This window comes from Dama dama, chromosome 7 (genome assembly GCF_033118175.1).
Source record: "Dama dama isolate Ldn47 chromosome 7, ASM3311817v1, whole genome shotgun sequence".
In the NCBI taxonomy this organism is placed as follows: Eukaryota; Metazoa; Chordata; class Mammalia; order Artiodactyla; family Cervidae; genus Dama; species Dama dama.
The window spans coordinates 43,405,059-43,430,735 of record NC_083687.1 but is presented as its reverse complement, the minus strand read 5'-3'; the positions used below and the strand labels follow the sequence as shown (position 1 = coordinate 43,430,735).

Here is a 25,677-nt window from a genome sequence, read left to right as displayed (position 1 = left end):
TGACACTTACCATCTCATGGTGGTACTCGTCGAGTCAGATTCTCCACCCTAAACCGGCATTACAGTTTTTGTCTGAGCTGCTATGAATGCCCAGACCAAGTGGGCTTTGAGATGCTTCCTTCTCGTCGTCTTCCATGTCACCTTTCTCTTGGGGCACCCCCACCGGCCCCCTTTGTGGCACCGTTCTTAGTCTGAGTATTAAGAATACTCAGCCTTGATAGTAATAGTTCAGAACATTCTGGAACTTGCATTCAAGACCTGGCTTTTCCCCAAAAGCAAGCTAAAGGGACGTCTGTAAGTCGTGTTCCTTCCTTGCTAATACAGTGTGTTTTCAGTTAGATTTCTTGTGAGTACCCCATGATCTGCCTGGTGGCCTTGAGGATGCAGAAACATACAGCAGCAGCATGGTGAGATGGCTAATCTCTGACTGTTTTCGTGCGGCTGTGGTGTAAGTCTGTGTATTAGTCATCTTGTGCTGCCTGAAGAAAATATCACAGACTGGGTGGCTTTAAGAAACAGAACTTTAATTCTTAAGGTTCTGGAGGCTGGAAGTCCAAGATCCAGCGTTCCAGTCGCTTCACTTCTTGGTGAGGCCTTGCTTCCTGGCTGAGAGAGTGCTTTGGTTTCTTCTCTTCCCCATTTTATAGGGACGTCACAGCCCAATCAGATTAGGGCCCCACCCTTATAACCTTGTTTAACCTCTGTCACCTCTTTACAAGCTCAGTCTTCAGATGTAGTCACATTGGGTGTTAGGGTTTCAATAGGAATTTAGGGGGGAATCACATTAGTTTTGTAACAGCACCCTATTCGGTAGGGATTTGTGATGGTGACAGTTCTTTAATTTTAGATTAAGTTAATTTCCATGTTAATCTGCACCATCTTTCCCTTTGTGAGACTGTAACAATTTCCTGGCAAGGCAGGAAACTCTGAGGGCTGCTTGACCTCAGAAGACACTGCTCCTCTCAGTTGGGTGGAATTCTTGAACATTTACTTACTGAGTGGTTGCTCCTGTGAGACCACTTGCATCGGCCCAAGTCCTTTACTTCACTGGGGATTGAAACATGGTTCACCTGCGCCAGGCGCTGCCTTCCAAAGCCAGGGGCCCTTACGGAGGGCAAGCACAGTGTTCTTTCCAGTTATGTTAAGTTCTCAGCAAGTATAGAGAGGAGGGCCCTGTGGGGTCGCCACATAGGGCTGCCCTCAGCCAGAGGACATGTGCTCGTGTGAGCAGTTTTCCTGTGTCCATTCTCGTCAGTCAGTGATAGCACCTACCTCTTACTGCTTGGAGAAAGGCCTTGTGTGTTTTCTAAATCTTATGTTTTCCATGATTCGAATTCCATGATATGTGTGTGTATGTATGGAGTTTATAATTGCTATCAGATCGACCACAGTGGACTCGTGCAGTTTTGCTTTGCTTGTGAATTTCTTAGATCCCATTTCCCCTAGATTTAGAGGACCTTTTAACTTGGTTTTTGAAAATAACCTATTATTACTTGAGCCACATAAAATGTTTAGAGTCCTGTCCAGCATATATTTAAAGCCAGGAGAGTGATAACTGGATATGCTTTGAGGGAAATTACCCTACAGGCCACAAATCCCTCAATTTAGAATTTGTTACTTAATCTCACCTGCTGCCAAATCTCATATATCCTTCTGGCTTTCTCCATGGTCTTTAAGGTCCTTCTGCAGAGTCCCAGATTTAGCTTCCTCATGATTTCTTTCCAGAAAATTATAAAACCGTGCAGGTTTCTTGTTCAGGAGGTTTGGGGACAATGAGGGAAACAGGAACCGTTCTGTAACCTTCGTCCTGCCTCTGCAGGCGACACGGCAGCAGCGTCAGCTCGGCCTGTCAGCCAGGCTGTCCCTGTCTTGTGCCAAGGAGAATTTTAGGGCTCCTCGTGCCGGACCTCCTGGGACCTGGGCCCCCCTCCCTGCACCACCCCCTGACCTGTCACTGGTGCCCTTGGCTCAGTCACACCGTGGAGGTAACGAATCAGCCCCGTGGGGACGGGGACGGGGCCTCCCCCAGCCGCCCTGCCTGCCCTGCCCGCTGGGTTATTTCTTAACCAGGTCTGCCCCTCCCTTTGGCAGGTAGGTGGGCATCCTGGTCACACTTGGCACCTGGTCTTGACGACAGGGGATGCCATCTGGGCTTGGGACTCCAGGCCAGCTTGTGGGGTGTCTGAAGTGGCAGCTTCCTTCCCGTTTCCCAGGGCTCTGCCTTCTGATGCGTGAAGGCAGCCCAAGGTCTCCACGTTGGAAACGCTGAGCTATTGTTTCTGACACTCTCCTCCTTTCCCAAAGGATTGGGTGTTTGTGAAGGGACTCACTGAATCCAATTTGCTTCCTATCTTCTAGAGGGCTGAGGAATCCTCTTCAGACATCATCTGGGTGGGTGACATGTCAGTGGACATATTCCAGAATATTCCATCTTGGCATGTAGGGGGCCCTGCCGGTTTCTAGCAGAATCTGCGCTGCAGATTGCCCAGCCTGTACCCTAGTGGCTTTCCCTGTCTCACTCAGTCCTTGACCTGACTTCAGACAACCCAGGCTGTTTGAAAAGGGCCTTTCCAGTCGACTCGGTTGGAAAGTGCTGCAGTTGTAAAGGGTGAGCTGGAAGCTTCTCAGCTGGCACTTTGAATTCCTCAGAGGAAAATATTGGCACACACTCCACTCTCTGCCTGAACCCTCCTTATAAATTGAGAAGCCAAGAGTTAGGAAGCACAGGGCCAGGTCGAAGTGTGTATGTGTTTGGGGGGAGGGGGAGGTACCATGTTGTCATCCAAGCTGAGAGAGCCGGCTGGTTCTTGATAACAGTCCCGTATACTTCCTCCTTCTCCCCATATTTGGATGTTAATTTTCCTGCCACTGAAAATAGAAGTGTCTAGTGAATGCAATTTACAGTGTTTCTACTTTGTTTTTTCTGGAGAGCCTTTTCTGCCGAAGATGCAAGTAGCGTTTTTGCTTTGTTTTTTCCTTCTCTTTTACAATTTAAATAAGAAGGAAGGTGGTAGGCTGGATTATTCAACAAGTGTTACACCTTTTAAGGAAAGTTTCCTTTTTTTCATTTTTGGCTTTTTTTCCTGTGGTTTCAGGGGACAAGGTGCTGAGATAAGAGGCAGGAGCTCGCCGTTGATTTATTAGCCTGTTTGTTACCATCTGTCTGCCTCGCACTTCAGTCTGTTGATGGAAAGCCCAATGCGAACGTGCCATGGGGCCGGAGAGATTTCCATCTTCCCGAGTTCTCTGTCTGACTGCAGAGCCTGTGTAATCACTTCTAGCCAGGCCCCTGCAGGAGCCTGTGATGTGGCGAGTAACACTAGGGAGAGCGTTGGCTTTGGTTTCTTTATCCAGCCTTGGACATTCCTACCACTGCAGACGAAGGTCCTGCAAGGACACTGTCTCCAGCCCTGTCCACGGGGTCAGCCAACACACTCTCCTCCCTCCTGGGGTCTCCCCTTTATGGAAGAATTCCAAGGGAATAGGTTAAGATTGCCATCAAGTGGCTACTCTTGGTAGTGATGGGAGGCTGTACGGGCCACCGCCACTGGCTGACTTGTCAGACAGTCTCTTCCGATTTAGCCCTTTTGTGAAGCAGATTCACCTTTCTGGCTGAGGAACTGACTGGTTTTCTTGGCGGGTGGTGGGCAGGGTGAGCTCGGTGCATCTGCAGCTGGTACGCCCCCAATGAGAATCACACATCAGCCGTCCCAGGTAGACGCCGAGGCTGGAGCAGGCCCTGGTCTCAGCTCAGGGCCCTGGAGCTTCGAATGCGCACACTCCAGAGACTTCCTGGAGAGAACTGTTGGGCATTCATTCTCCCACCAGTCCCGGGCCAAAGGCCACAGCCCTCCAGCTTTTCTCGTGGAAATTGGCAGAAGAGGACCATGCTGTCATCCGTAGACGGATGGCTCACAGTCCCAGCAAGGGTGAGAAGAACTAACAAACCTGATTCGGTCATTCTTTTTTGGCTCCTGCTCGGTTGTTTCCCTGCTCTGTTAAGTGGAGGAATAATTTTTTTTCTCAGAGGCAATATTCTCAGGCGTAATAGGATGATGTATTTAAAGTCCTTAGTCCCTGGCAGGAAGGAAGCATTCAAAGGGCAGTTGTTATTGAGGTTCTAGATGTACATTACCTAACCACTTCTCATAAAAGCTGTAGCTGGGCCATAAAACAGCACACTTAAGGGACTGTGTTCAGATCGGCTTGCTTTGTTCCCTGGGTGCCAGCATCCTGTAATTAGACCTCTCCCTCGAACTTGGAGAGGAGAAACCCTGACCAAGCTTGAAGGAAGTGATCCTTGTTTAGTTTTCCCCAGCAGGCCATTCCTCACTGGTGGGAAACCTGTGTGTGTGTGCTCAGCCGTGTCTGACTCTCTGTGACCCCATGGACTGGAGCCCACCAAACTCCTCTGTCCATGGGATTTTCCAGGCAAGAATACTGGAGAGGGTTGCCCTTTCCAGGGGATCTTCTCCGACGCTGGGATCGAACCTGCATCTCCTGCTTTGGTTGGTAGATTCTTTACCAGTGAGTCACCTGGGAACCCCATTGGGAAGCCTGCCCAGTAGGAATAGTGAGAGTTTATATGGGCGGGAATGCCCGTACCTGGGCCCAGAACACTGGATTCTGGAGTCTCTGAGGAGCCTGAGAGGGCGGTTTCTGAGCTGGCCCTTGATAGGCAGAAGAGTGTCGATCTGTGCCAGCTGCGTTGGGGGGCAGAGACTTGAGGCAGGCGGAGGGAAAATGACTGGAGTGTTCCAGGATGGCGGCTAAACTTAGGGCAGAGTCAAGGAAGAAAACTCTTAGGGCTCTGTATTTTCAGCAGCCTTTTAGAAGTGATAGAGGTTATGTTACACTGCAGTCTGTCAGATTAGCCCCAAATGCCTGGATTCTGGCCATTGGAAGCAGTATTGGATGCGGCAGAAAGTTGGTCGGTTGTAATATGCACTGTCATGGTCCTGTCGTTCTGGTCCTACCAGGAACTGGGTATCACTGTGAGCAGTCATCCTTTCGCTGGTTTCCTCCTTCAGTAAAAGAAAACCCTTGCCACCCCTTGTCTGTCTCAGTTCTGTTTCAGCGATGGGTGATGACAAGATGTGTTTGTGGCAGGCTCATGTTCTTCCAGCTCACTCGATGCCCTGTGCTGTTGGGTCATGAGACATTTGGAGGTCTTTGCAGAATTTGGGAGGGGTGAGGATTGGAGACAATAATGTGGAGGAAATGTGCTGGTGGGTGAGGTGTGCGTCCTTCCCCACCCACGCCTCTCCCGGCCCTCAAGAATGCAGGGTGATGGTTTCTCTCTGGAGGTCTCCTGTGTGTGTAGAACTGAGGCGGGGAGCCCAGAGTCCCCTGTGGGTTCACACCTCTCAGTGCCTGGAGCCTGGAGGGTAGCAAGATTCGAGTCTAACTCAGTCTAACTCAGAACCGTATCATGTGACACTTTGTTCGTGAGTCTTAGTTGATCCTTACTGACCTTTCACCCTCAAGCTACAGCAGGATCTCCTAAAACCATTTGTGATGAAAAAACAATCCCACTTTGGTGTAATTGCTTCGCACAGAGAAAGTTTTTCTACAGTTCTTAGTTTTCTGAATAAGCTTGTGGCTTTTGAATAGTTCCAACCTCGGCTTTCCCTTCTCCCCTCCTGCAAGAGCCATCTGTGCTGCCTGGGAGGGGTTTGTGGGCTCCTGCTCTGTCTACCCCTCCCCTTCTGGATGCCTGAAAAGGAGTTCCGTCTGTCTGTCCTGCCCTCTTTGTGCTGGGCCTGTGTACTGTGCTCCTAGCAGAGAACAGCGCAGAGACGCAGGGGCTGCTGCTGTGTCCTGAGACTAAATGCGTGGAAATTCTATAGATCAGCACGAGCCAGGGGAGCTCTCTGTGATGATGGAGATGTTTCATGTCTGCATGGCAGCCACTAGCCAGTTGTGACTCGAGTCCTTGACACCTAGCCCCAGCTGGTCTGGCTAGTTTTAGTTAATTTTAAAAGCCACGTGTGTGTGGGTGTGTGTGTGTGTGCTTATTTTTTTTTAATAGCCCCTTGTGACCAGAGTCTACAAATTAAACCATGCACGTAGAGAGGAGAGAGGGCGAGCACAATAGTGAATTTCTTCTATCTTCCTGCTCTTGTTTTTTTTTTTTGGCTGGAAGTCTTTTTACATACCCGGTGTCATCAATTTCAGAAACACTGCCAGCAAAGTGAAATGATAGTAATATTTGTTTTAGATGCCTCTTAATGTTTTGGGCAGCTTCAGAAGACCCTTGCCCATAGTATTAATGTCACAAAATTTGTATTGTCCCTGACTTCAGTACAGCAGTCTGTCACTGGCTCCAAAAGCCCTCTCGTTCGCATGTGCCTCTTATTCAGGGTTTCTGTTAGCATCGCATAAGTAATGTTTAAAATAGCTCCTTTTTTCAGTAATAACTTCTTTCGTGGTTGGGTGTACTGCGTCTATGATGGCAGCACTCCTATCTTTCTTGTGATACCATTTAAATAACTTTTAAGATTTCCTTTTGCTTTTGTGTTTAAAACAAATTGATTTTAACTGGAAAATTTGGAAATTTCAGAAAATTATGAAGATTACCTCTGGGGAGAATACTGCTTTTTGTTACTAGTTTGTTTTATGTTTCTCTGGTCTGCTTTCTGGACATTTATAAACACAATTTGTTTAAAATTGTTTTAAGTATGCAGTGGAATCTCTACAGTTTAAGTTATATTTTCTTTCCTCATGTTCCTAAGTGTTTGAAAATGTGACTTTTAAAAATTTTGTGTAATAATTACAATGTATGACAAAACCCACTGAAATGTTGTGAAGTAATTAGCCTCCAACTAATAAAAAAATTAAAAAATTTTGTGTAATAATTAATACAATTGTGTTCCATATTGAACATTATTAGTCTTTAGTATGATACATGATACCTTTAGGGAAAATGCCATGAAGAATATAACAAAACTGTTAATAGTGATTGATGTAATTTCATGTTATAAAAAAGAGAAGGATTACAGTTGTGGTTTTTACTTAAAATTGTTAGTCACAAACTGAGTTTATCAAAATTAGAGTATAAAATACTTTGAGGAATACACAGAACAACTTTACAGGTGCAGAGTAAATAAATTATTGTCTCCATTTCTTTTAAAAAAATCATTAAAGGGTTAAATATGTATAAAACATAATGTGAAGGTTAATGTTAAATTTATGAAAGCTCTAATTTAATTTCACCTGAAAACTTGAAGTTAATTCTCAAGAATTCTTGAATTTTGATTCATGAAGGCCGGCAAATCAAGTGAATTATAAATTTCACGAGGCATTCCTGGCAAAATACTTTTTAAACACAGAGAGATAAGTATTTGACATATTTTCCTCTCTAGGAAGAAAAGCGGAGGGTTGCCTTTGAAAGCTTGGTAAGTTGTAGAATGAGGCCCCCTGAGGTAATAAGAGTGTTTCAGGCTTATAAAGACCTTGAGATGGCCTCAAAAGAAGCACCTTATGTTTTCGACAGGATTCATTAGTCCTGAGCCACTTCTCTAGGCTTATGCTAGATTTTGAGGGTTATTACGATGAGCAAGACTAAATCCTCTTGGTCAGGACCCTGACAATCAGGTATGACATTGAATAGCACCTGTAGAGCACTAAAGGCTGAGCAGGAGGGGCTGCAGGCACTTCCTGGGCAGACAGAGAGACTACCACAGAAGGAGGAACGGCATGTGCAAAGGCCCTGAGGGTTGAGAGTGCAGGGAATGATGAGAACATGTCATTTGCCCTGTGTGACCTCCCCTCTGGCTCCCCTCCAGGCCAGCTACTCCAGCGCCTTCATGGACTATCATGGGTTGTCCATGTTGCCAGGTTTGAAAACCAAAGCACTGATAGCCGGTCTGTCTATTGCATGGCTCAGAAAGCTGATACAGGAAAACTGTTTCTTTAAAAAAAAAAAAAAAAAAAGAATTTAAACCAGTAAAAGAAGCAACAAAATAATGAAGACGAACTACATTGAAATCCTTGCATAAAAATTCTTTCTTCTGTTTAATTTCTTAGTACTACTTCCTAGAAGTGAAATCGCTAATATAAAAATTGTCATCCACTTATCAGTATGTTACCGTGCTTCAGTGTGTGAGACTGTAGGCTTTGTCAGTAGCTTTGAAAAGGTGATCAGTTGCTCTTCAGTTGTGACCTGCCTCTGTTCTTGGTTTCAGTGCTTTTCAAACAGCGCTGTTACTCTCTATTCTTCAGTAGGTAAAGTGGCCATGTTGTGATTCTCATTGAATTCTACTTAATACTATTATGATTAATTTTCAAAATCATGGTTTTGATAATCTTCAACGTTGCATCATTTCTCTGTCTACCTTTTCAAATCCATTATCTGAATCATTTAAAAAACACATTAGGGACTTCCCTGGTAGCCCAGTGGTTAGGGATCCGCCTTGCAGTGCAGGGGACACTGGTTCAATCCCTGGTGGGGAACTAAGATCCTACATACTGCATAGCAACTAAGTTCTTCTGCCACAGTTAAAGATCCTCCGTGATGCAATGAAGCAAAATAAGTTTAAAAATATTAAAAGCTTACATACATATGTATCTTCTGTTTCTTTTTACAATCAAATAATTAAAAGTAAATATTAGCCACAAAAACTGTATTTCACTAGCACCAAAGTTTTATTAAGTAAGGCATGAAAAAGTGAAAGTCACTCTGTCACATCTGACTCTTTGTGATCCCATGGACTGTAGCCCAGCAGGCTCCTCTATCCATGGGATTCTCCAGGCAGGAATACTGGAGTGGATAGCCATTCCCTTCAGATTGAACTCAGGTCTGCTGCATTGCAGGCAGGTTCTTTACCATCTGAGCCACCATGGAACCATGGAAAGGCATTGTAGGTCGCCCTTCACAGAGCACTCATCATGTTCCATTGGCACTGAACATCTTAAACCACTGTTATCCTTATGACCATTTAACAGATAAGCAAAGTGAGGCATAGAGAGCTTTCGGTGGTTCTTCTTAACAGTTCATGGGAAGTAAAATGAAGATTAGAACCAAACAACATTGTCCAAATTATGATATATGTGCTGTGAATCACTAAGGTTTTTTAGTGGCTTAGATGCCCAAATAAACCTTTTTTTTTTTTTTTTTTAAATTTAAAAAGTCTGATGGAACGTTTTTTTCTGATAGCTTATCAATTTGAACCTCCTGGTTTAATTGTAGTCACATTTCAGTGGTAGTAGTGACTAAATCCATCACAACCAAGTTTGTTTCACTAGTTAATATACAGCCATCCAACCCAGTTCTCCCTTCTGTGTTCTTATAATTATTGGTATTATTTTATAATTGTACACTGTGGCCTTGAAGTCACGTTGTTGGCTGTACGGCCAGCCACATGCATTACACAGTTGAGCGCTGTTGGTGCTTCAGGAATTAGCAAGCCCTCTTGGAAGGGGTCCAAGTCAGACTCCGTATGTACTTAATTCTGGTTGGTATACTGCCAGTGTCTTAACTTTGATTTAAATACAATTTTAACAAGTAATGTTTATTATTAACATAATGACTGCTGCAAAGTGCCCACACTTCAATAGTATTTTTGAAAGTCAGATATTGGCACAGTGGATCATTTTTCTGTATTGGCTTTTTAAAAATTATTATAATTTAGGTGATATGATCCATACTGTGTAAGTCAGCTCAGCTAACAGAGAAATATCTTTGGACACATGGCTAATGCAATGCGCTCATTAAAACCCTCTTATTTCCTAGACTTCCTGGACACCGCCACCTTTATTATGCCTTCCTCTCACAGGGAAACCCACTCTACCCTGCCTTCCTATTTAAGTATTTTTGGTAAATGGCTGTTCATAGCACATAACTCAGGCAGTAAGGTGCCCCCGTCATGTGCAGTAGCTTGTATAGGTAGGGAAGTGGAGGTTCATCATGGGTGGTAGGGGGTACCCCAGGGTTGGTTCTAACTGTGACAGGCTTGTCTTTCCTTTTTGAGGTGGATCCCAGCCCTCAATATCGGCTGACTTCCTTGATGGGATACATGAATAAAATAAGGTCTTGATGCTTCCGAGGCAGCAGGTTCTCTTAATTAGCACAGGGTATTATTAGATATCCAAATTCGATTAAGGCAAGCAAATGAATTGTTCTTTCCAGTTTTGTCCACCTCCAAGATTTGGGGTTTGCTTCAGCTGTGTATTTTTTAAAATGCTGAGTGCAGCTGGCGAGTTGCTGGAGTTGGCCCAGCTCATATTGGTTGTGCACGTAGGTGGGTCCTTAATTTTGAGACCTCAGATGTCCTGGCATTGAGGTGATAATCAGGTGGAGGGCAGCCTTGTACCTGGCCGGCTGCAGAGCATTTCTTGGGATAGGACATCCTTTCTGAAATTCTGATCTCTTCTAAAGTATCAGTTGAAGTGACTAGTACTCTGGAGTCTTGAGTAGTAAGAGGTCTTCATATTTAAACATTTGGAGGTTCAGTGATACATTGCTGGCACACAAGAAAAAAACTAACTTTGGAAACCAGTGTGCTGTTAACTTATAAATTTGAATATTTGCATATCCAAGAATTTCTAGTAATTTTTACTCCTAGGTGTGTTTGTCAGAGAAACCGTAGCACTAGCTTGGCAGGGGACAAGCAGAAGGATGTTAGCAGCATGGTTCATGATAGCAACAGATCAGAAACACTTTAAATGAACAAGAGAATCAAAATGAATTGTGGAATATCCATACAGTGGGGCTTCCCAGGTGGCATGGTGGTCAAGAACCTGCCTGCCAATGCAAGAGATGCAGGTGTGATCCCTGGAGGAGGAAATGGCAACCCGCTGCAGTATTCTTGCCTGGTAAATCTCACAGACAGGGGAACCTGGTGGGCTACAGGTTCCATGGGGTCGCAAAGAGTTGGACACGACTGAGTAAGCACACACACATACACCATACAATAGAGTCTGATAAATCATAGTGAAAGTGACGGGACAGAGTATAAACAAAATCATGGTGGGATCTTAGTAACCTAATGTTGAACTGGAAGAAAAATCTTCTAAGGCTTAACATGGTGTGATAGCCTTTTCGTGAAGCTAGTAATTGTGTACAGTAAAATAATGTACTATTTAGGCATGCATATTTGTGCTGTAACGTAAAAAATAACGAGTTAGGGGGGAGCACAATAGAGAGTATTTTAGTGATTGAGTTTACAGACTTTCTCTATTTTATCCAAGTTACAGAAAGGGGGGCTCAACAGAGTTGCCAGTATTGGGGGGAGTCTTGTCTTCATTTAAGAATTGAGACTTCCTCTATCTTTGAATGTTGCAATTTAGCTGGTGATGCTGTCAATCATACTTTGTTTGAATAAAGAAACAGTCATTGCCAGGCTCCCTTTCTACCCTCCCCTCTTAATTTCAGTGCTGAAATTGTGGAGCTGAACTTGGCTCTCATTGTTCTTGTGTGTCTCCTGGAGAATGCTGGTCCTTCTAGTCCGGTGCTGAAGATCACTTTCCTCTTTGGTAAAAACAGTGTTCTAGCTGAACAGTCCAAAACCTACTGAAGATTACTGCCAGGAGTTTCCCCAGTTCCTGTTCCCGACCCAGCAGCAGAGCACAGGCCAGAGTGGACACACGGGGCTGGCTAAGCTCTTCTTTCAGGGGATAAATCCCTAGTGCATAGTCTGATGAATTTGAGCAAATTCTGGGAGAGAGTGGAGGACAGAGGAGCCTGGCATGCTGCAGTCTGTGGGGTCACAAAGAGTCAGACACAACCTGGCAACTGAACAACAAAAAGTGCGTGGTCGGATGCTGCTATGCTTTTAGAAGTAAGAGCAGTCTAGGGCCCAACATCCTGTTAAAGTGAAAGTGTTAGTCTCTCAGTCTGTGGCCCACTCTTTGCGACCCCATGGACTGTAGCACACCAGACTCCTCTGTCCATGGGATTCTCCAGGCAAGAAGTGGGTTGCCTTATCTTTTTGACTTTAAATACCTTGTTACTTTTCCAGTTGATTGGAAGAGGAAGCCTGGGAGACTAGAGATAGGGAAAGAGCAGAGAGCCCTTACTTACCTGCCGGGGCTGTGTCTGAGGGTCGGAGTGGGGGTATTAAGCATAACCATTATCAATTCATGACCCTCAAGCTTCGTTTCTGACTCATTGGTTATGTCTTGTGGTTTGTATTTTCTTACTAACCTTTTTTCAAAATTTCCATACATCCAAATCAATACCTGCCTCATATCTCCTTCACAGTTCTCCCTTTTGGGTACTTTTGATCAGGGAAGGCCACTAAGACAAGTCCCAGTACAAAGAAGAGGGACGAGCCAAAAGTCACCCCTCAAATGTCCTTTAATGGACTGTGTATGACTTATGCTGCAGTGGGATAGATGCCAGACAGTTGTTCAGCATAATAGGACTAGATTGCACTGGAGAGAACTGAATGAGGGTCTGTTCTGGGCTCACACTGGGTGTGTAACAGTTGCAGAGGCTCTTCCAGCCCTTTATCCTACAGGGAGTTTGTCATGAGGTTGTTCTGGTGTGTTAGCTTGCCCCTGGCCCCAGAGACCCCAGGTTCTTGGATGGCCTTCTGCTTGTTGAGGATTTACTCACCGTGCTCTTGGTTAAGAACCAGAACTGCAGAGGCTTCGGTTGACTCATCTGTCAAGTGGGGGATTGTACTAGATTATCTTTAAAGGCCTCGCCTGTAATTTTGGTTTTAAAGTGGTGGAAATTGAGTAGAGGTTTGGGCAGACCATCATCTGCCTCCTGACGTTTTTTGTTTGAAAGTGAGGCAGGTAGAGATGCTGCGCTCATTTAGGAAACAGAGCGGACAAAATGCATAGTCACCGGCCCTGCAACCAGGGCAGATCTCCTTCTAGGGTTTTTTGAAGTCTGGATAACTTGACCTATGTATATAGAGCCCAGAAGGGGCTCAGTCAATAGTTAAATAACAACAGCTACAAGCTGAAAGTAGGAGTAAGGGGCATTCCTTCCCCAGCTCCCTTGGATGAGCCTGCTGGTGAAGTTTTCAATGCCATGTGGGTTCTCTGAGGGTGTCCACCATCTTCTTCCCCTCTGGAGAGGCATAAAGAGGAGAATGTGGGCTGGTGTTCAGAGCATGTGCTTTGGACCTGATAATTGCCAGCTGAAGTTCAAAAGCTTCAAAAGCTTTGACTTTAACAATCAAACAGCTTATGACATAGGGAAGGAGATGCGAGCTCCAGTTATCTGGGGCCAGGGAGCTGGCCAGCCTTGCTGGAATCCTGCCTTTTTCACCCCTCTCGGCAGCTGCCAGGCCACAGAGCCCGTTTTGTGAAAGATCTGCAAGGAACAATGAGGGAAAACAGCTTCTGTTTTATTAGATTAGATGAATTTATGTGCCTGGGGGCGGGGTGTCCAGGCGCTGGGGGCGGGGAGGGCAGCCGTGGCCCATGCGGTCATCACTGAAGTGATGGAGCACCCGGGTTGGGGCGGGGGGCAGCGGGTGCGGGATGGAGGAGGCGGAGCTTGTGGAAAGAGATTTCTGCAGTCTGTCTGGAGAGCTGCCCAGGTTTCCCAGCCAAAAAAACAAATAAAAATAAATAAAAAGGCAAGTGCTGAGTGACACAGATTATGATATTAAAAAAAGGATGCCATTGAAAATATGCTAGGACCCCGCGGCTGGGCTGGGGAGGGGGAAGCGTGTGAGCGAGGGGGGTGGGGCGGGGGCGAGGAGGGGAGAGCAGTCTGACCCTGGGCACAGAGAAGGGTGGACAATTAAATTGCCCCCATCCAAGGGCCCCCCCCCCCCCCCCCCCATCCCGCCCCACACCTTGTCAGAGATCCTAAAAATAAGGATTTGTCTGCATTGCAGGTTGAGGAAATTGCAGGGTGAAAAGCTATTTGAGCCTTTCCTTCTTCTCATTCTAATTCATTAGGAAGGGGGAAAAAAGCCCCAGACCCCTCCTCTTTGGTGTTAGTCTCACAGCCACACATAAATAACCTTCCCTGCCGGCGCCTCCCCTCCCCCCGGCCGCGCGGAATCTGCACTGGCGGAATCCGCAGGCGCCCGCGTTACGTGCAGGGGAGGATTGTTGACAAGCGCTCCGAGCCTGCCTCGCGCGCGCCCTCCCCTCCTCCCGCCCGTCCTCTGTCCTCCTTCCTCTCTGTCTCTCTGCAATGATCCGGCTCTGAGGATGGCTGCTCCACGGGCCTGTCAGGTGCAGTTTTTGGTGGCTTATCTTGAGGAACCTGGGATAGAAGGTCTGTTCCTATGAATAAAATAAAAAACCAAATAGCTCTAGATTTGTTTCAGGCTGCTGTGGCTTTTGTTGGAGAAATAGGCCTTTTGTGGGTTTCCCTGCTGGGGTCCTGATTAAATCCATTATGGATGGCAAGGTGCTGTATATGTATATGAGAGTATGTTTAGGAAAAAAAGTGATTTGCTTAATATTACTATTCTTTCGGCTTTGGTATCCTCCCTGGGGGCAGTGGTGGCTCCTGCAAAGGCACTGTGGAAATTTACAAGAGAGGATTCATGTCGCTCTTAAAGCATTGAGCTCTGTTGACCATTTTGGCCAAATCTGCAGTTTTAGTCAGGCTTGTATGGATCTCGACCTTTCTTTGGGGACTGAATTGCCATCCAGTGATGGCTGGCCCCCTTTATTTTATTGCTAGTTTCTGTGATCATTTCCCAGCATTTAAAAATAGATGTTTGATTATAAATTAGTTCATCCTCTGCCATAGCTTTGGTCTCCTTTATAAACAGTATGCATGGTTTTCATTTCCCTTCATACTTTGTTTCTCCGCCTCTTGTCCTCTTTCCTTGAAAAATGGAGGAAACTGAGGCATGTAAACAGAGACTCAGTGCTTCTAGGTTAGACCTAAAGGTTAAACTTTGAGTGCTCTCGGTTCTGCTCCCATATTTCGTGCATTCATACATGTTTGCGTAATATAAACACAGGTGAATTTTAGCGGCCATCAATTTTCGGTGCCTCAAATCTTTGCCTTGTTACTGGAGTTCTGCTTTCTGTACTGTTTCCATTACATTTCAGCTGTGGAAAGAAGGTAGCTCCAGGAGGCAGTAGGCCTCTCTGAGCTAGCTTGCTGTCAGCAGATTTTTGTTTTTTCTTTTGGACTTTGAATATCCCACTTTATCCTTTGTTATATTCATCTGAGAAGTGGGTGTGCAGTTGACTTATCTGCATGTAGCGAGGTATGAGTGCATGGGAAAGCTTATACCAAAGAGTTCAGGACTTTGGTGGGGTCTGTTTTATAGGCTTAGGGAATAAAAGACTGCCAGGGATGTTTGGGGGTGAGGATGTGACTGTTTACCTTTCTGAATTAAGTTGTCAGGACACTTAAGTGTTTGTAGTTGTGCCTGTAAGCTAATAACTTTATGGGATTTGTTGATTTGTGTTAAAGCCAGCTTTGTTTAACTTTGTAGAGACTTGTTAATATTGGAGAACTGGTTTCTTTTGGTGACTATATTTTGTGGGGTAAATGTAATGACTATATGAAGCTTTCCTAGTCTCTCTCTCCAAATACACACACACACACACACACACACACACACACACTTTAATTATAGGTAGAATGTCACTATCCGGGAACATGGTCTGCTTATGGAAAATCTCCCTTTGAGAAGCATAAGTTACAGGATTTATAAAACCAGATTTTGGCATGTCACCTAATTGGAACAGAAGACTTTGGACATGCTGGTCTTGTTTATCTAAAAGAATTTTGACAAAAATGCGCAGGGTTCCCTTCCGCTGTGTCTGCCTCTAAGTTCTCAGGCTCTGCAGTGGTCCATTGTTCTGCAGCTCATTTTCCACACCAGCGTAAGCCCAACACTGTCTTTGATCACTTCTTTTGAATGTGGAAGGCAATCTTGGACCTCTCCGACGCTCGGCACTGGGCCACTTGTCCAGCACACCCTTTTACTTAGCTGACAAGAGACCTGAGTTTCATGTTTTAGGGGATTCCAAGGATTTGTGCTTTTGATTGACAGTTACAAGTAGGTTGACTGGTTTGCCACTGTAAACACAGTAGTGAGGACCCGGGATGGGGGCAGGGACCGAAAGAAGGCATGACCCTGAGGTGGGAGACTGAGGGTGACTGGATGCAGGTAGAGCTTTCCGTCGTAGAGCAATGTGGATGCTTGTATTTCAGTATCATTTGTACTCAAAAGACACTGTCCCTGCTCTGATTGTCGTAGGAACCATTTGAAGGGTGACGGTGGGGAGTGTAGGGAGAAGAGCCTTCGCCCTAAAGAAGTAGAGGAGTTGTGCTGACACACACACAGTGCACTGCTTACTGGCATCACCATCAGAGCCTCAGTGGCTTCTGGGCCCATTCAGACATCTTTCCTAGAGATCGCGGACCCTTCCGGTGGAGGCACTTCTGTGAAGTTCCGCTGTGGCGTTTTGGTCCTTGTTGGAACCTCCTCTCCCCTGACTCCTGTCAGGACGTGGGGAGGAGAGGTCTTTTGTCTCCTGGTGGTGCTGACCGGTTTGGGGTTTAGTCAGAGCAGCGGTCTGGTCCCCCTGCTTGGGTGTACTTATGACCTGTCTGCTTGTTCCCTTTGTGCCTCGAGGTGAGGAGCTGCCTCCTGGGCTAGGGTTTCTGTTTGTCTTTCTTCCTGTTCACATCTCCCAAATTGAGTCATTTGCTTGATTCTGTAAAGAGGAGAAAAGGATGAGGGTCAGATATTTTCCTTGCCTGCCCGGTGGCCCAGCTTTTCTGTGACATTATCACTGTCAGGTTTTGAATGAACATCCTTTCTGAAAAGATGTCCAAGAAGGTTTTCTGGAGAAAAAGTCTGGGTGTGAAGGGTTCCTGGGGGATTCTGTAATCTGCCTGCCTCTCTGTCGATCTGTGTGCTTGCCTGCCTATCTATCCATCTATCTTATCTATTTGTCCATCTGTCTTTCTGTTGTATTTATCCATCTATCCTTCCACCCATACCTCCCTCTCTCTACGCTCTGGGTGCACGTGCATCTTGGGGGCTCTTTGGAGGGGCTGTTGGGGCTGTGTTTTCCTGGCTGGAGTGGGAAATCGCCATCGCTGATTTGAAAGCAGACAAAGGGGCGCCCTGGTCCGTCAGGGGCCATCCTCCTGAGGGAACGGGCCACATGTCCTCCAGGAGCTGAAGTGGTAAAGCCCGCTCATCTGTGCTTCGTTGCCCACGAATGTGGCAGTGACACCATGCCTCACGACTGTGGTTTGTTCTCAGCCACCTTGGTGTTTTGTGGTGGAGAGGGTGTCAGTGGACCGGCCTGGGCTTCGCTTTGCAGACCCCCCTGGCCCTGCTCACCCGCTTCCCTGGACCCCAGGATCGATCCAAAGGCTCAGCTGCTGACCCGAGTGTGTATAGTTGGGTTTAAACTACATTTTCATGTTGACTCTGTGAAGCTGGCCCCAGCCAAGTTTTCCCTAACATTCACATGTACAACGCAAACAATCCAATTTTTCTTTCAAAATTTGAGTGAAAATAGGCTTTATTTTCCACTAATCATGGCAGCAAAACAGACATTCTAAGTACCTCAGAGAGGGTCCTACCTCGGCCAAGGGGACTGCTTTTATGTCTTGCCACCCCCCTCCCTCAACACGCACACACACACTCGCACTGCTGCTGCAAATGAAAGCTCTCTTTGGATGCTTGACTGTTTAATATGTAATGTGATACCTTGTCTCGCAGTGACAGGGTGACAGACGGGCATTGGCTCCATAATACAGAATTACCTTTTGTGCATCTCTTCTACAACAAAGCCAAATACACTGACTCTCCCTAATATGCTAATACGTTTGGTGTGCTCCAGATGTTTTGGAAGCTCGGGAACAGCTTCAAAGGTCTCCTTGTTTTTCTTTCTCTTTAACCCTTCTCTAGGCCTTGCTTTTGTGAAACAAGAATCGTTAGAGTTTTCTTCCATTGTGTATTTCGTCCTGTATGGGTAGCTAATAGGAGGACTGGGAAAACTTCTTTGTGTCTAAAACATCATCAAATTAGAAGCACTGCCCATGCTCATCCCCCCTTTCAGAGGTTGGGACAGAATTTCCTCCTCTGCGTACATTTCTGTTCTGAAATATGTAGCTCTCATCACCGCTTAGCTGAAGGAATCTTTGGCCTCATTTGTGTTTCAAATGTCCCAGCCCCCTTTATGTTACAGCCAGAGGCAGAAGTTCCCGCACACACACGGGCAGCCCCCAGCAAGGAAGCTGCCTTCCTCTTTGCTGCTGCTCTTCCGGGCTTAGCCAGGACCCGTTTGGGGGTATTGCTGGCTCACGTGGGAGGTGGGGTGCAGAGCTGCTGAGTTCTGTTTCCTCCGGGCTCTCTGCTCCTGGGCACGGGCACTGCCCTCGGGGTGGCCTGTGCCTCGCCGCCCTGTCAGCTGATGGTGACTTGCCGAGGTTGGAGGCAGTGCCCAACCCGCCTTTACCGCAGTGACTTGGAATTTTCAGCTCATATTTATTGCTTTTGTGAAAGACAATAGATGTGGTTTAATTTAAGTTCAACCTACTGAATATTAATAGAGGAGAACGAATGCCCGAGTGGGGGGGGGGGAGCGCAGAATGTGTGCGCCTTCTGCTTCTCCTCTGTTTAACCTACTCTCCCCACAGAGGTTTGTGTTGATGGGGGAGGGGTTTGGAAAAATAAAGCCAGTTTGTGTGTTTGAAGGAGGGGATGCTGTTTGATTCTTTCTCATGGACTAAAAATCATTGTAAAAATTGGTGGCGGGGCTTTGTTCCGTCAGGGAGAGGAGAGGCAGCCGGCGCTGGCTTGCATAATATTCTTGTAATGGCTCGTCTGCCCTAGTGGTGGTGTGATCCACCTTGCTGACCTGGCTCTTCCTGGATTGGCAGGTGGTGTGAGTTGGATGAAAACCTTCAAAACGAAATAGGGTAGCCGGCGCACTGGAGATGTGAAGGGTGGGGTGGGGGTGTGCAGAAAAGAAAAAGCTCAAGTTTATGCAACCATATAGACTGTCTCACTGAAATAAATGAACACTTTTTCAGTGCTGCAGGTACTCAAATCGAAACAGTCAGTCATATGCAGAACAAGTCAGTCTTGCCCCCTGAAAAGGCTGGAAACAGCCGACGTCCCCCAGTTCATAGGATGGGCAAGCAGCACCTTTGTGTGGTCCCCGTTTTCCTGATCTGGAAAGTGAATGACCACGCATCTCTCCCGGGAAACTTTGGGGTTCTTTCAGGATATCAGTCTGATGAGGGCGTGGGACAATGGACTCAGTACTTTGATTTTTTTAATGGAGCTTAGTTTTGCCACAGCATTTCAGAGCATTCTCTTCCTCAGCCTGACATTGAGCTCCCATACAGTCAATTAAAATTCCCCCGTTTCATGTAAAATTTCATAATTCAGTTTCCCTGAATTTGTGCTTGGGCAGGGTTTTTTTTTTTTTTTTTTTTTGAGAAAAGAAACATTAAATCCTCGATCTAGGTGATGTCTCTGAGATGGTGGTTGTTCAGTCGCTCAGTCATGTCTGAGTGTTTGTGACCCCATGGACTGCAGCACACCAGGCTTCTCTGTCTTTCCCTGTCTCCCGGAGTTTGCTCAGACTCATGTGCATTGGGTTGGTGATGCTATCTGAACATCTCATCCTCTGCTGCCCTCTTCTCCTTTTGCTTTCAAATTTTTCCCAGCATCAGAGTCTTTTTCAGTGAGTCTCATGAACACTTCTCTCCCCTCCCCATTATTTGTTACTTTTTAACCATATTTACTGTTAGCAGATTGGCTAGTTTTCTGTGATTATGGTTTCAGTGTGTCTGCTCTCTGATGCCCTCTCGAAACACCTACCGTCTTACTTGGGTACTTGGGTTTCTCTTACCTTGGACGTGGGGTATCTCTTTACGGCTGCTCCAGCAAAGCGCAGCTGCTACTCCTTACCTTGGACGAGGGGTATCTCCTCAGGGCCGCCCCTCCTGACCTTGAATGTGGAGTAGCTCCTCTCACCTCTCCTGTGCCCGCACAGCCGCCTCTCCCAAAGAAAGGCAATGCCAGAGAATGCTCAAACTACCGCACAATTGGACTCATCTCACATGCTAGTAAAGTAATGCTCAAAATTCTCCAAGCCAGGCTTCAGCAATACGTGAACCGTGAACTTCCAGATGTTCAAAAGCTGGTTTTAGAAAAGGCAGAGAAACCAGAGATCAAATTGCCAACATCCGCTGGATCATCGAAAAAGCAAGAGAGTCCCAGAAAAACATCTATTTCTGCTTTATTGACTGCGCCAAAGCCTTTGACTGTGTGATCACAACAAACTGTGGAAAATTCTGAAAGAGATAGGCATGCCAGACCACCTGACCTGCCTCTTGAGAAACCTATATGCAGGTCAGGAAGCAACAGTTAGAGCTGGACATGGAACAACAGACTGGTTCTAAATAGGAAAAGGAGTATGTCAAGGCTGTATATTGTCACCCTGGTTATTTAACTTATATGCAGAGTACATCATGAGAAACGCTGGATTAGAAGAAGCACAGGCTGGAATCAAGATTGCTGGGAGAAATATTAATAACCTCAGATATGCAGATAATACCACCCTTATGGCAGAAAGTGAAGAGGAACTAAAAAGCCTCTTGATGAAAGTGAAAGAGGAGAGTGAAAAAGTTGGCTTAAAGCTCAACATTCAGAAAATTAAGATCATGGCATCTGGTCCCATCACTTCATGGGAAATAGATGGGGAAACAGTGGAAACAGTGTCAGACTTTATTTTTTGGGCTCCAAAATCACTGCAGATGGTGATTGCAGCCATGAAATTAAAAGACGCGTACTCCTTGGAAGGAAAGTTATGACCAACCTAGATAGCATATTAAAAAGCAGAGACATTACTTTGCCAACAAAGGTCCGTCTAGTCAAGGCTATGGTTTTTCCAGTGGTCATGTATGGATGTGAGAGTTAGACTGTGAAGAAGGCTTAGTGCCAAAGAATTGATGCTTTTGAACTGTGGTGTAGGAGAAGACTCTTGAGAGTCCCTTGGACTGCAAGGAGATCCAACCAGTCCATCCTAAAGGAGATCAGTCCTGGGTGTTCATTGGAAGGACTGAAGCTGAAACTCCAATACTTTGGCCACCTGATGTGAAGAGTTGACTCATTGGAAAAAGACCCTGATGCTGCGAGGCGTAGGGGGCAGGAGGAGAAGGGAACAACAGGATGAGATGGTTGGATGGCTTCACCAACTCAATGGACATGAGTTTGAGTAAACTCCGGGAGTTGGTGATGGACAGGGAGGCCTGGCGTGCTGCAGTCCATGGGGTTGCAAAGAGTCGGACACGACTGAGCGACTGAACTGAACTATTAGCAGACTTACTATAGCTTTGTGGTTAAGTATTGTAAGCAGCCCTCTTCCCCTTCACAAAATTGATGATCCAAGGTGGAAGAATGAACGCCCCAGTGGAACTTTGGGTTTGGGTGCCTTACTGTGAGTTGTTACGACAGTACAAACATAGTCAGTTTCCTGGGATTTAGTGCACACTTCCCCAGAGCTTTACAGTGTCTTAGAGCAACTAGATCTCTTGCTGACTGACTCTTGCTTCCCCTGCAGTAGTGGATCTCAGAATGTGGTCCCCAGAGCAGCCAAAGCAGAGCCAGCATCTTCTGATGTTAAAAGAGCATGTTAGAAGGAGACCCAGTGCTTGAACCTCCAGGTGATTCTAACTAGAGCTCCAGCTTGAGGGTCACCGCTCTTCACAGTCTGCTGAGGTTCTCCGTCACTGAACAGCTGAATTTTTCTCTGCTTTACTCATTCCTTCACTCACTCACTCACGGGCTGCCTGCTCCCTCAGCAGACCCTTGAGACCTTGCTGTGCCCCAGAGGGGAGAGCAAGGGCTTGTTCCCTGATTTCACCCAGCGGCACCTCCTTCCTGTTTCCTCCTCGTTCCGAACATAGCTTCAGAACGACCACCGCTGCTTCCTCCTGCGCCGCCTTAGCTTTTGTTTTTAGGTGATTGCAGATTGGCAGCTTTGCTCTCTTTGCTTTGCTGTTGGCAGCTTTGCTTGCTCTAGTGATTCATCTTCACTGCCCTCCCCTCTGGCTTGCCCTGCAAGTTCAGGGCTCCCTACTGCTAACACACACACACACAGGTATATCTCCTGTCACTACTGAAATTTAGATTTGCTGGATTATGCCTCTGTCCCCAGGGCCCTGGCATATGGTAGGTGTGCAGAAAATAGTTATATTTCCTTCCTCCTTTCCTGCTTTATTCTCCTTAAAGTCCTTTTGTACTATTGAAAAATGTGAATTCCACCAGGAATACACTTTTATTTTAGAGATATATGCCCCCTTAAATGTTAGTTTCATATATGGTTCCGTAACAAGAATTTTTATTTCACATTCATCATCCTTTTCAAGTGTGGTTGTTCATCCATTGACTTATATTCTGTCTCTGGGCTAGTTTCCTAATCTGCGTTTATAAGTGTGCTGTGCATGCTCCTGCTGTCTGGGGGGCTGTTATGTGGTTGTGTTAACATGTCTGGTTGCGGGGGTGGGGGGGGGGAGGGACCAGCCGCCACCCGTTGCCTTACTGCAGGGCCCTCATCCAGTGCTGAGCAGGGGAGAGGTTTATTTCAGCCACGTATGTAGTGTTAGATTCTAGAGCTGCATTAGAAAATCTAAAAGAAGCAGGTAAGACTAATTTAAATGTGTTTGCTGTAACCTAATAATTTGTCCATAATATTTTTAGAATTAATATGAAATCATTTTAGAAATGGTAGTTATAGTGAGTTTTAAATGTGGTTAAATAAAAATAATCGTTCATCCTCTTACACTAGCTATATTTCAAATGCTCAGCAGCACCGTGTGACTGGTGGTTACTCTAATGAATAGCACTGCTCTCATCTTTGAAATGTTGGCCACACTTCAACCCTCAGACCCATAGATTTCCCTCCAGTTATGTCTCCTGTTTGTCGCACGGTGCACACTCCCCACATTTTTCTCTTTCTCTGGGAAGTTGTCTGTGTTTTCATTTCCGTATTGTAGTCATGACTCCCAGAGCCCCAAGCCTAAGTGACAGCCACGGGCTTTCATTCGCTGCATTGTGTTAGGTTTCCAGCCTATGTTGTTGCTCATACTCTGAAGTGATGTAAAAACAGATGACTGGGGAGATGGGCGAGCAGGACAAGCCCCAGGGTTTCGCTGCAGTTTACTGTTCTCTTCCTGAAACTGCTGCTCAGTGTGTGGAATATAGTGTTTATGGCGACTAATAGGAACCACTCTTTAAATGCTTCAGCTAAAGAGGGATTTAATACAGGGACATAAATGCTTACAAACTTGCTGAAAGTGTTGAGAGAACAAAAGACTCTTGCCCTTTTGGCTTTATATAAAAGCCAAACCCTGTGGCTGTGAGAATGTAGGCACTGTGTTAGCATTTCTGCCGATGCCCAGAGGCTGGTTGACTAGGCAGTGAAACTGGGGGCCAGTGGCTGTGGACACTTGTGCAGGTTCAAGCCCCCCATTGGTAGAAACTAAATTGTATCCAGAACCCTGGATTGGATGGAAGGTGTCTGAGCTCTGGAAGGACGAGGCTTTTATTCAGCTGTTACCCATTAGTGTGACCTGGCTGCTAAACGACTTCCATATCTCTTGGTGTAGGCCCTTCTCCAGCTCGGGTTACTAGAAGCACACCCTGGGGCCCTGAGACCCCCTCTTCAGCATGGCACCATGTGTGCTGTCATGGAGAATCTTTTTCCTTTGAGATGGTCAGCTTCAAACGTGGCGACTCTGATGGGAAGGATTGCTAGGAAGAGAAAGGTGTCCAGTCAGATTTCTCGTTAAGAACCGATAGATGGCTACAAAGCAATGATTGATGCTTTTTCTTGGGTGGTAGTTACTGTTTCCTGAAGGCAATTCCAAAAAGGGTTTTAGTGTTTTCTGGAGTAAATATGTGGTCCTGGAAGGATAACTAGTTTGAATTGGTAATATGTGAAGTACTTTTCTTTCCCCAGTCCTGAAAGATGTTGATGTACTTGTGTCTCCTGCCTTGGCAGGCAGGTTCTTTACCACTAGCGCCCCCTGGGAAGCCCAGCTGATGTGCTTTAGAAAGAACCCTGTAGTCTATCATTATGATAACACATTTCTGCTTGTGTTGCTTACTGTTGGCGTTATTTCTTTGGCAGGCATTCCACTCCTCTGTAAGGTCGAAAGTAGGATGAGGTGGGACTTCTCCCCTCCATTCTCAGGGGATCCATACCTTCTGGTTCTCTCCTGTCGAGTTTCTTGTCTGCCCTCATCAGCCACTATGTAGGGCTAACTGTGGTAAAGTGCTGCTTCCTTATGTCATGTATTTAAGTGTTTGTCCCCTTTTTTCACCTGTAGGGCTCCTTGGTAATGGCCAGTCTAAGGGATTAGGACCAGCATCAGAACAGTCAGAGAATGAGAAGGACGATGCATCCCAAGTGTCCTCGACTAGCAACGATGTTAGTTCTTCAGATTTTGAAGAAGGGCCGTCGAGGAAAAGGTTAGTACCCAAGGCTGAACATATTCGTGCCTTAAACCAGGGACTTCAAACTAGGTGCCAGTTTTGTCCAAGTGGGAACAAACTTGGGCCCACTCACCCAGTCTCTTGATTTTTTTCACAAAGGAGCCAGAATTCTGGATTTTTGTATCAAATATCCTGGTTCCTAAATATTGTCCACTAATTATCATTAAAGATGAGTAAAACACACAAAAAAATGGTATGAGCCAAACAAAACAAGTTCCTGTTACAAAAATTTTGGCCAGAGAGTTGCCAGTTTGTAATTCCTGCCTTTGCTGTTCATTTTAATTGATTTTCATCAGTTGTATTCCTGAGTATATTAGATGGTATTTTGCCATTACTACAGAGGTGTAAATATGAAGATTTAAATGTGGTGTTTTTAAGAAAAATTCTCCCCTTGTTAGGAAAGCAAAATCCATTTGGTGTTAACCAAATAAGTAGGTGTGAAATCAGTTCATAGAATTAATTTACCAGCAGGTTTTTAATTTTTTTTTTTAATGACTTTCTAAAATAAGCTTAAGATAGCTTGATCAGGAAGTTGGCTATGGTAGTTTGACAAGAGCTGTGGCTTCATGGTCAGACAGTGATAGTGACATTATATAATAACACTTTTAATGGTGTGTTTTAAAAACCCTTTTTTAGTTATCTTCCTTATTTCATGTCTCATGCATGATGTGATTCCCCCCTGCCCCCATTTAGAATTTATATTTCATTTCACTCCATTTCTGTTCCCATATTCAGTGTTTTCCTGGATGACAAGATTACTTACTTGTTCTTAGAATCTGTTTGTTGGAGAGGATGGGAAAAGGGGAGGAAAATAATCCCCAGTCTGGACTTTGTGTACCCTTTCTGTATACAGAGTTATAGTTACTTTTCAGAAACCATCTTGATGTGTGTGTCTAATGAAGAACTGAATTTGGCAGCAAATAAGGAGGAAAGGACAAGGGTAGCCATGTGTGGATACTTAAGAATCTGTAATAGATCTGCACTTTAGATCTGAAATTGGAGAGCCATTAGCTGCAAGCCTTTGTTTTCCTGTTGTGTAGTGTCTGTCTTTAGAAAACTCATGGTATGGAGTCTGTATTAATTTCTACCACCTTTATCTCTTGCTTCTCCTTGGATTTGTTTTTAGTACAGTTAGCAAGCGTGTGTAAGAACTGTCTCTGCCAGTGTACTGGACCTTGTATGCTACTCTTTTTAAAGACACTTGGCTGAGTGTCTCACTGGAAACCTTTTATGTTTCAGGTGCTCTGTGACAGACACT

General features: G+C 45.6%; 1 protein-coding gene across 5 annotated transcripts in view; it reads left to right on the top strand.

The window, feature by feature from the left end:
* The window catches only part of JARID2 (jumonji and AT-rich interaction domain containing 2), a 228,932-nt gene that overhangs the window by 115,472 nt on the left and 87,783 nt on the right, over positions 1-25,677 (top strand). For 2 of the 5 annotated variants that reach the window (XM_061147586.1, XM_061147588.1), the window contains one exon: positions 24,254-24,395. The exons of 2 other annotated variants lie outside the window; for them this stretch is intronic. In XM_061147586.1, coding sequence (XP_061003569.1) covers positions 24,254-24,395 — 142 coding nt within the window. Of the gene's footprint in view, positions 1-14,088; positions 14,192-24,253; positions 24,396-25,677 lie in introns of those variants that run through there. One more of the 5 variants, XM_061147587.1, reaches the window with a different exon arrangement.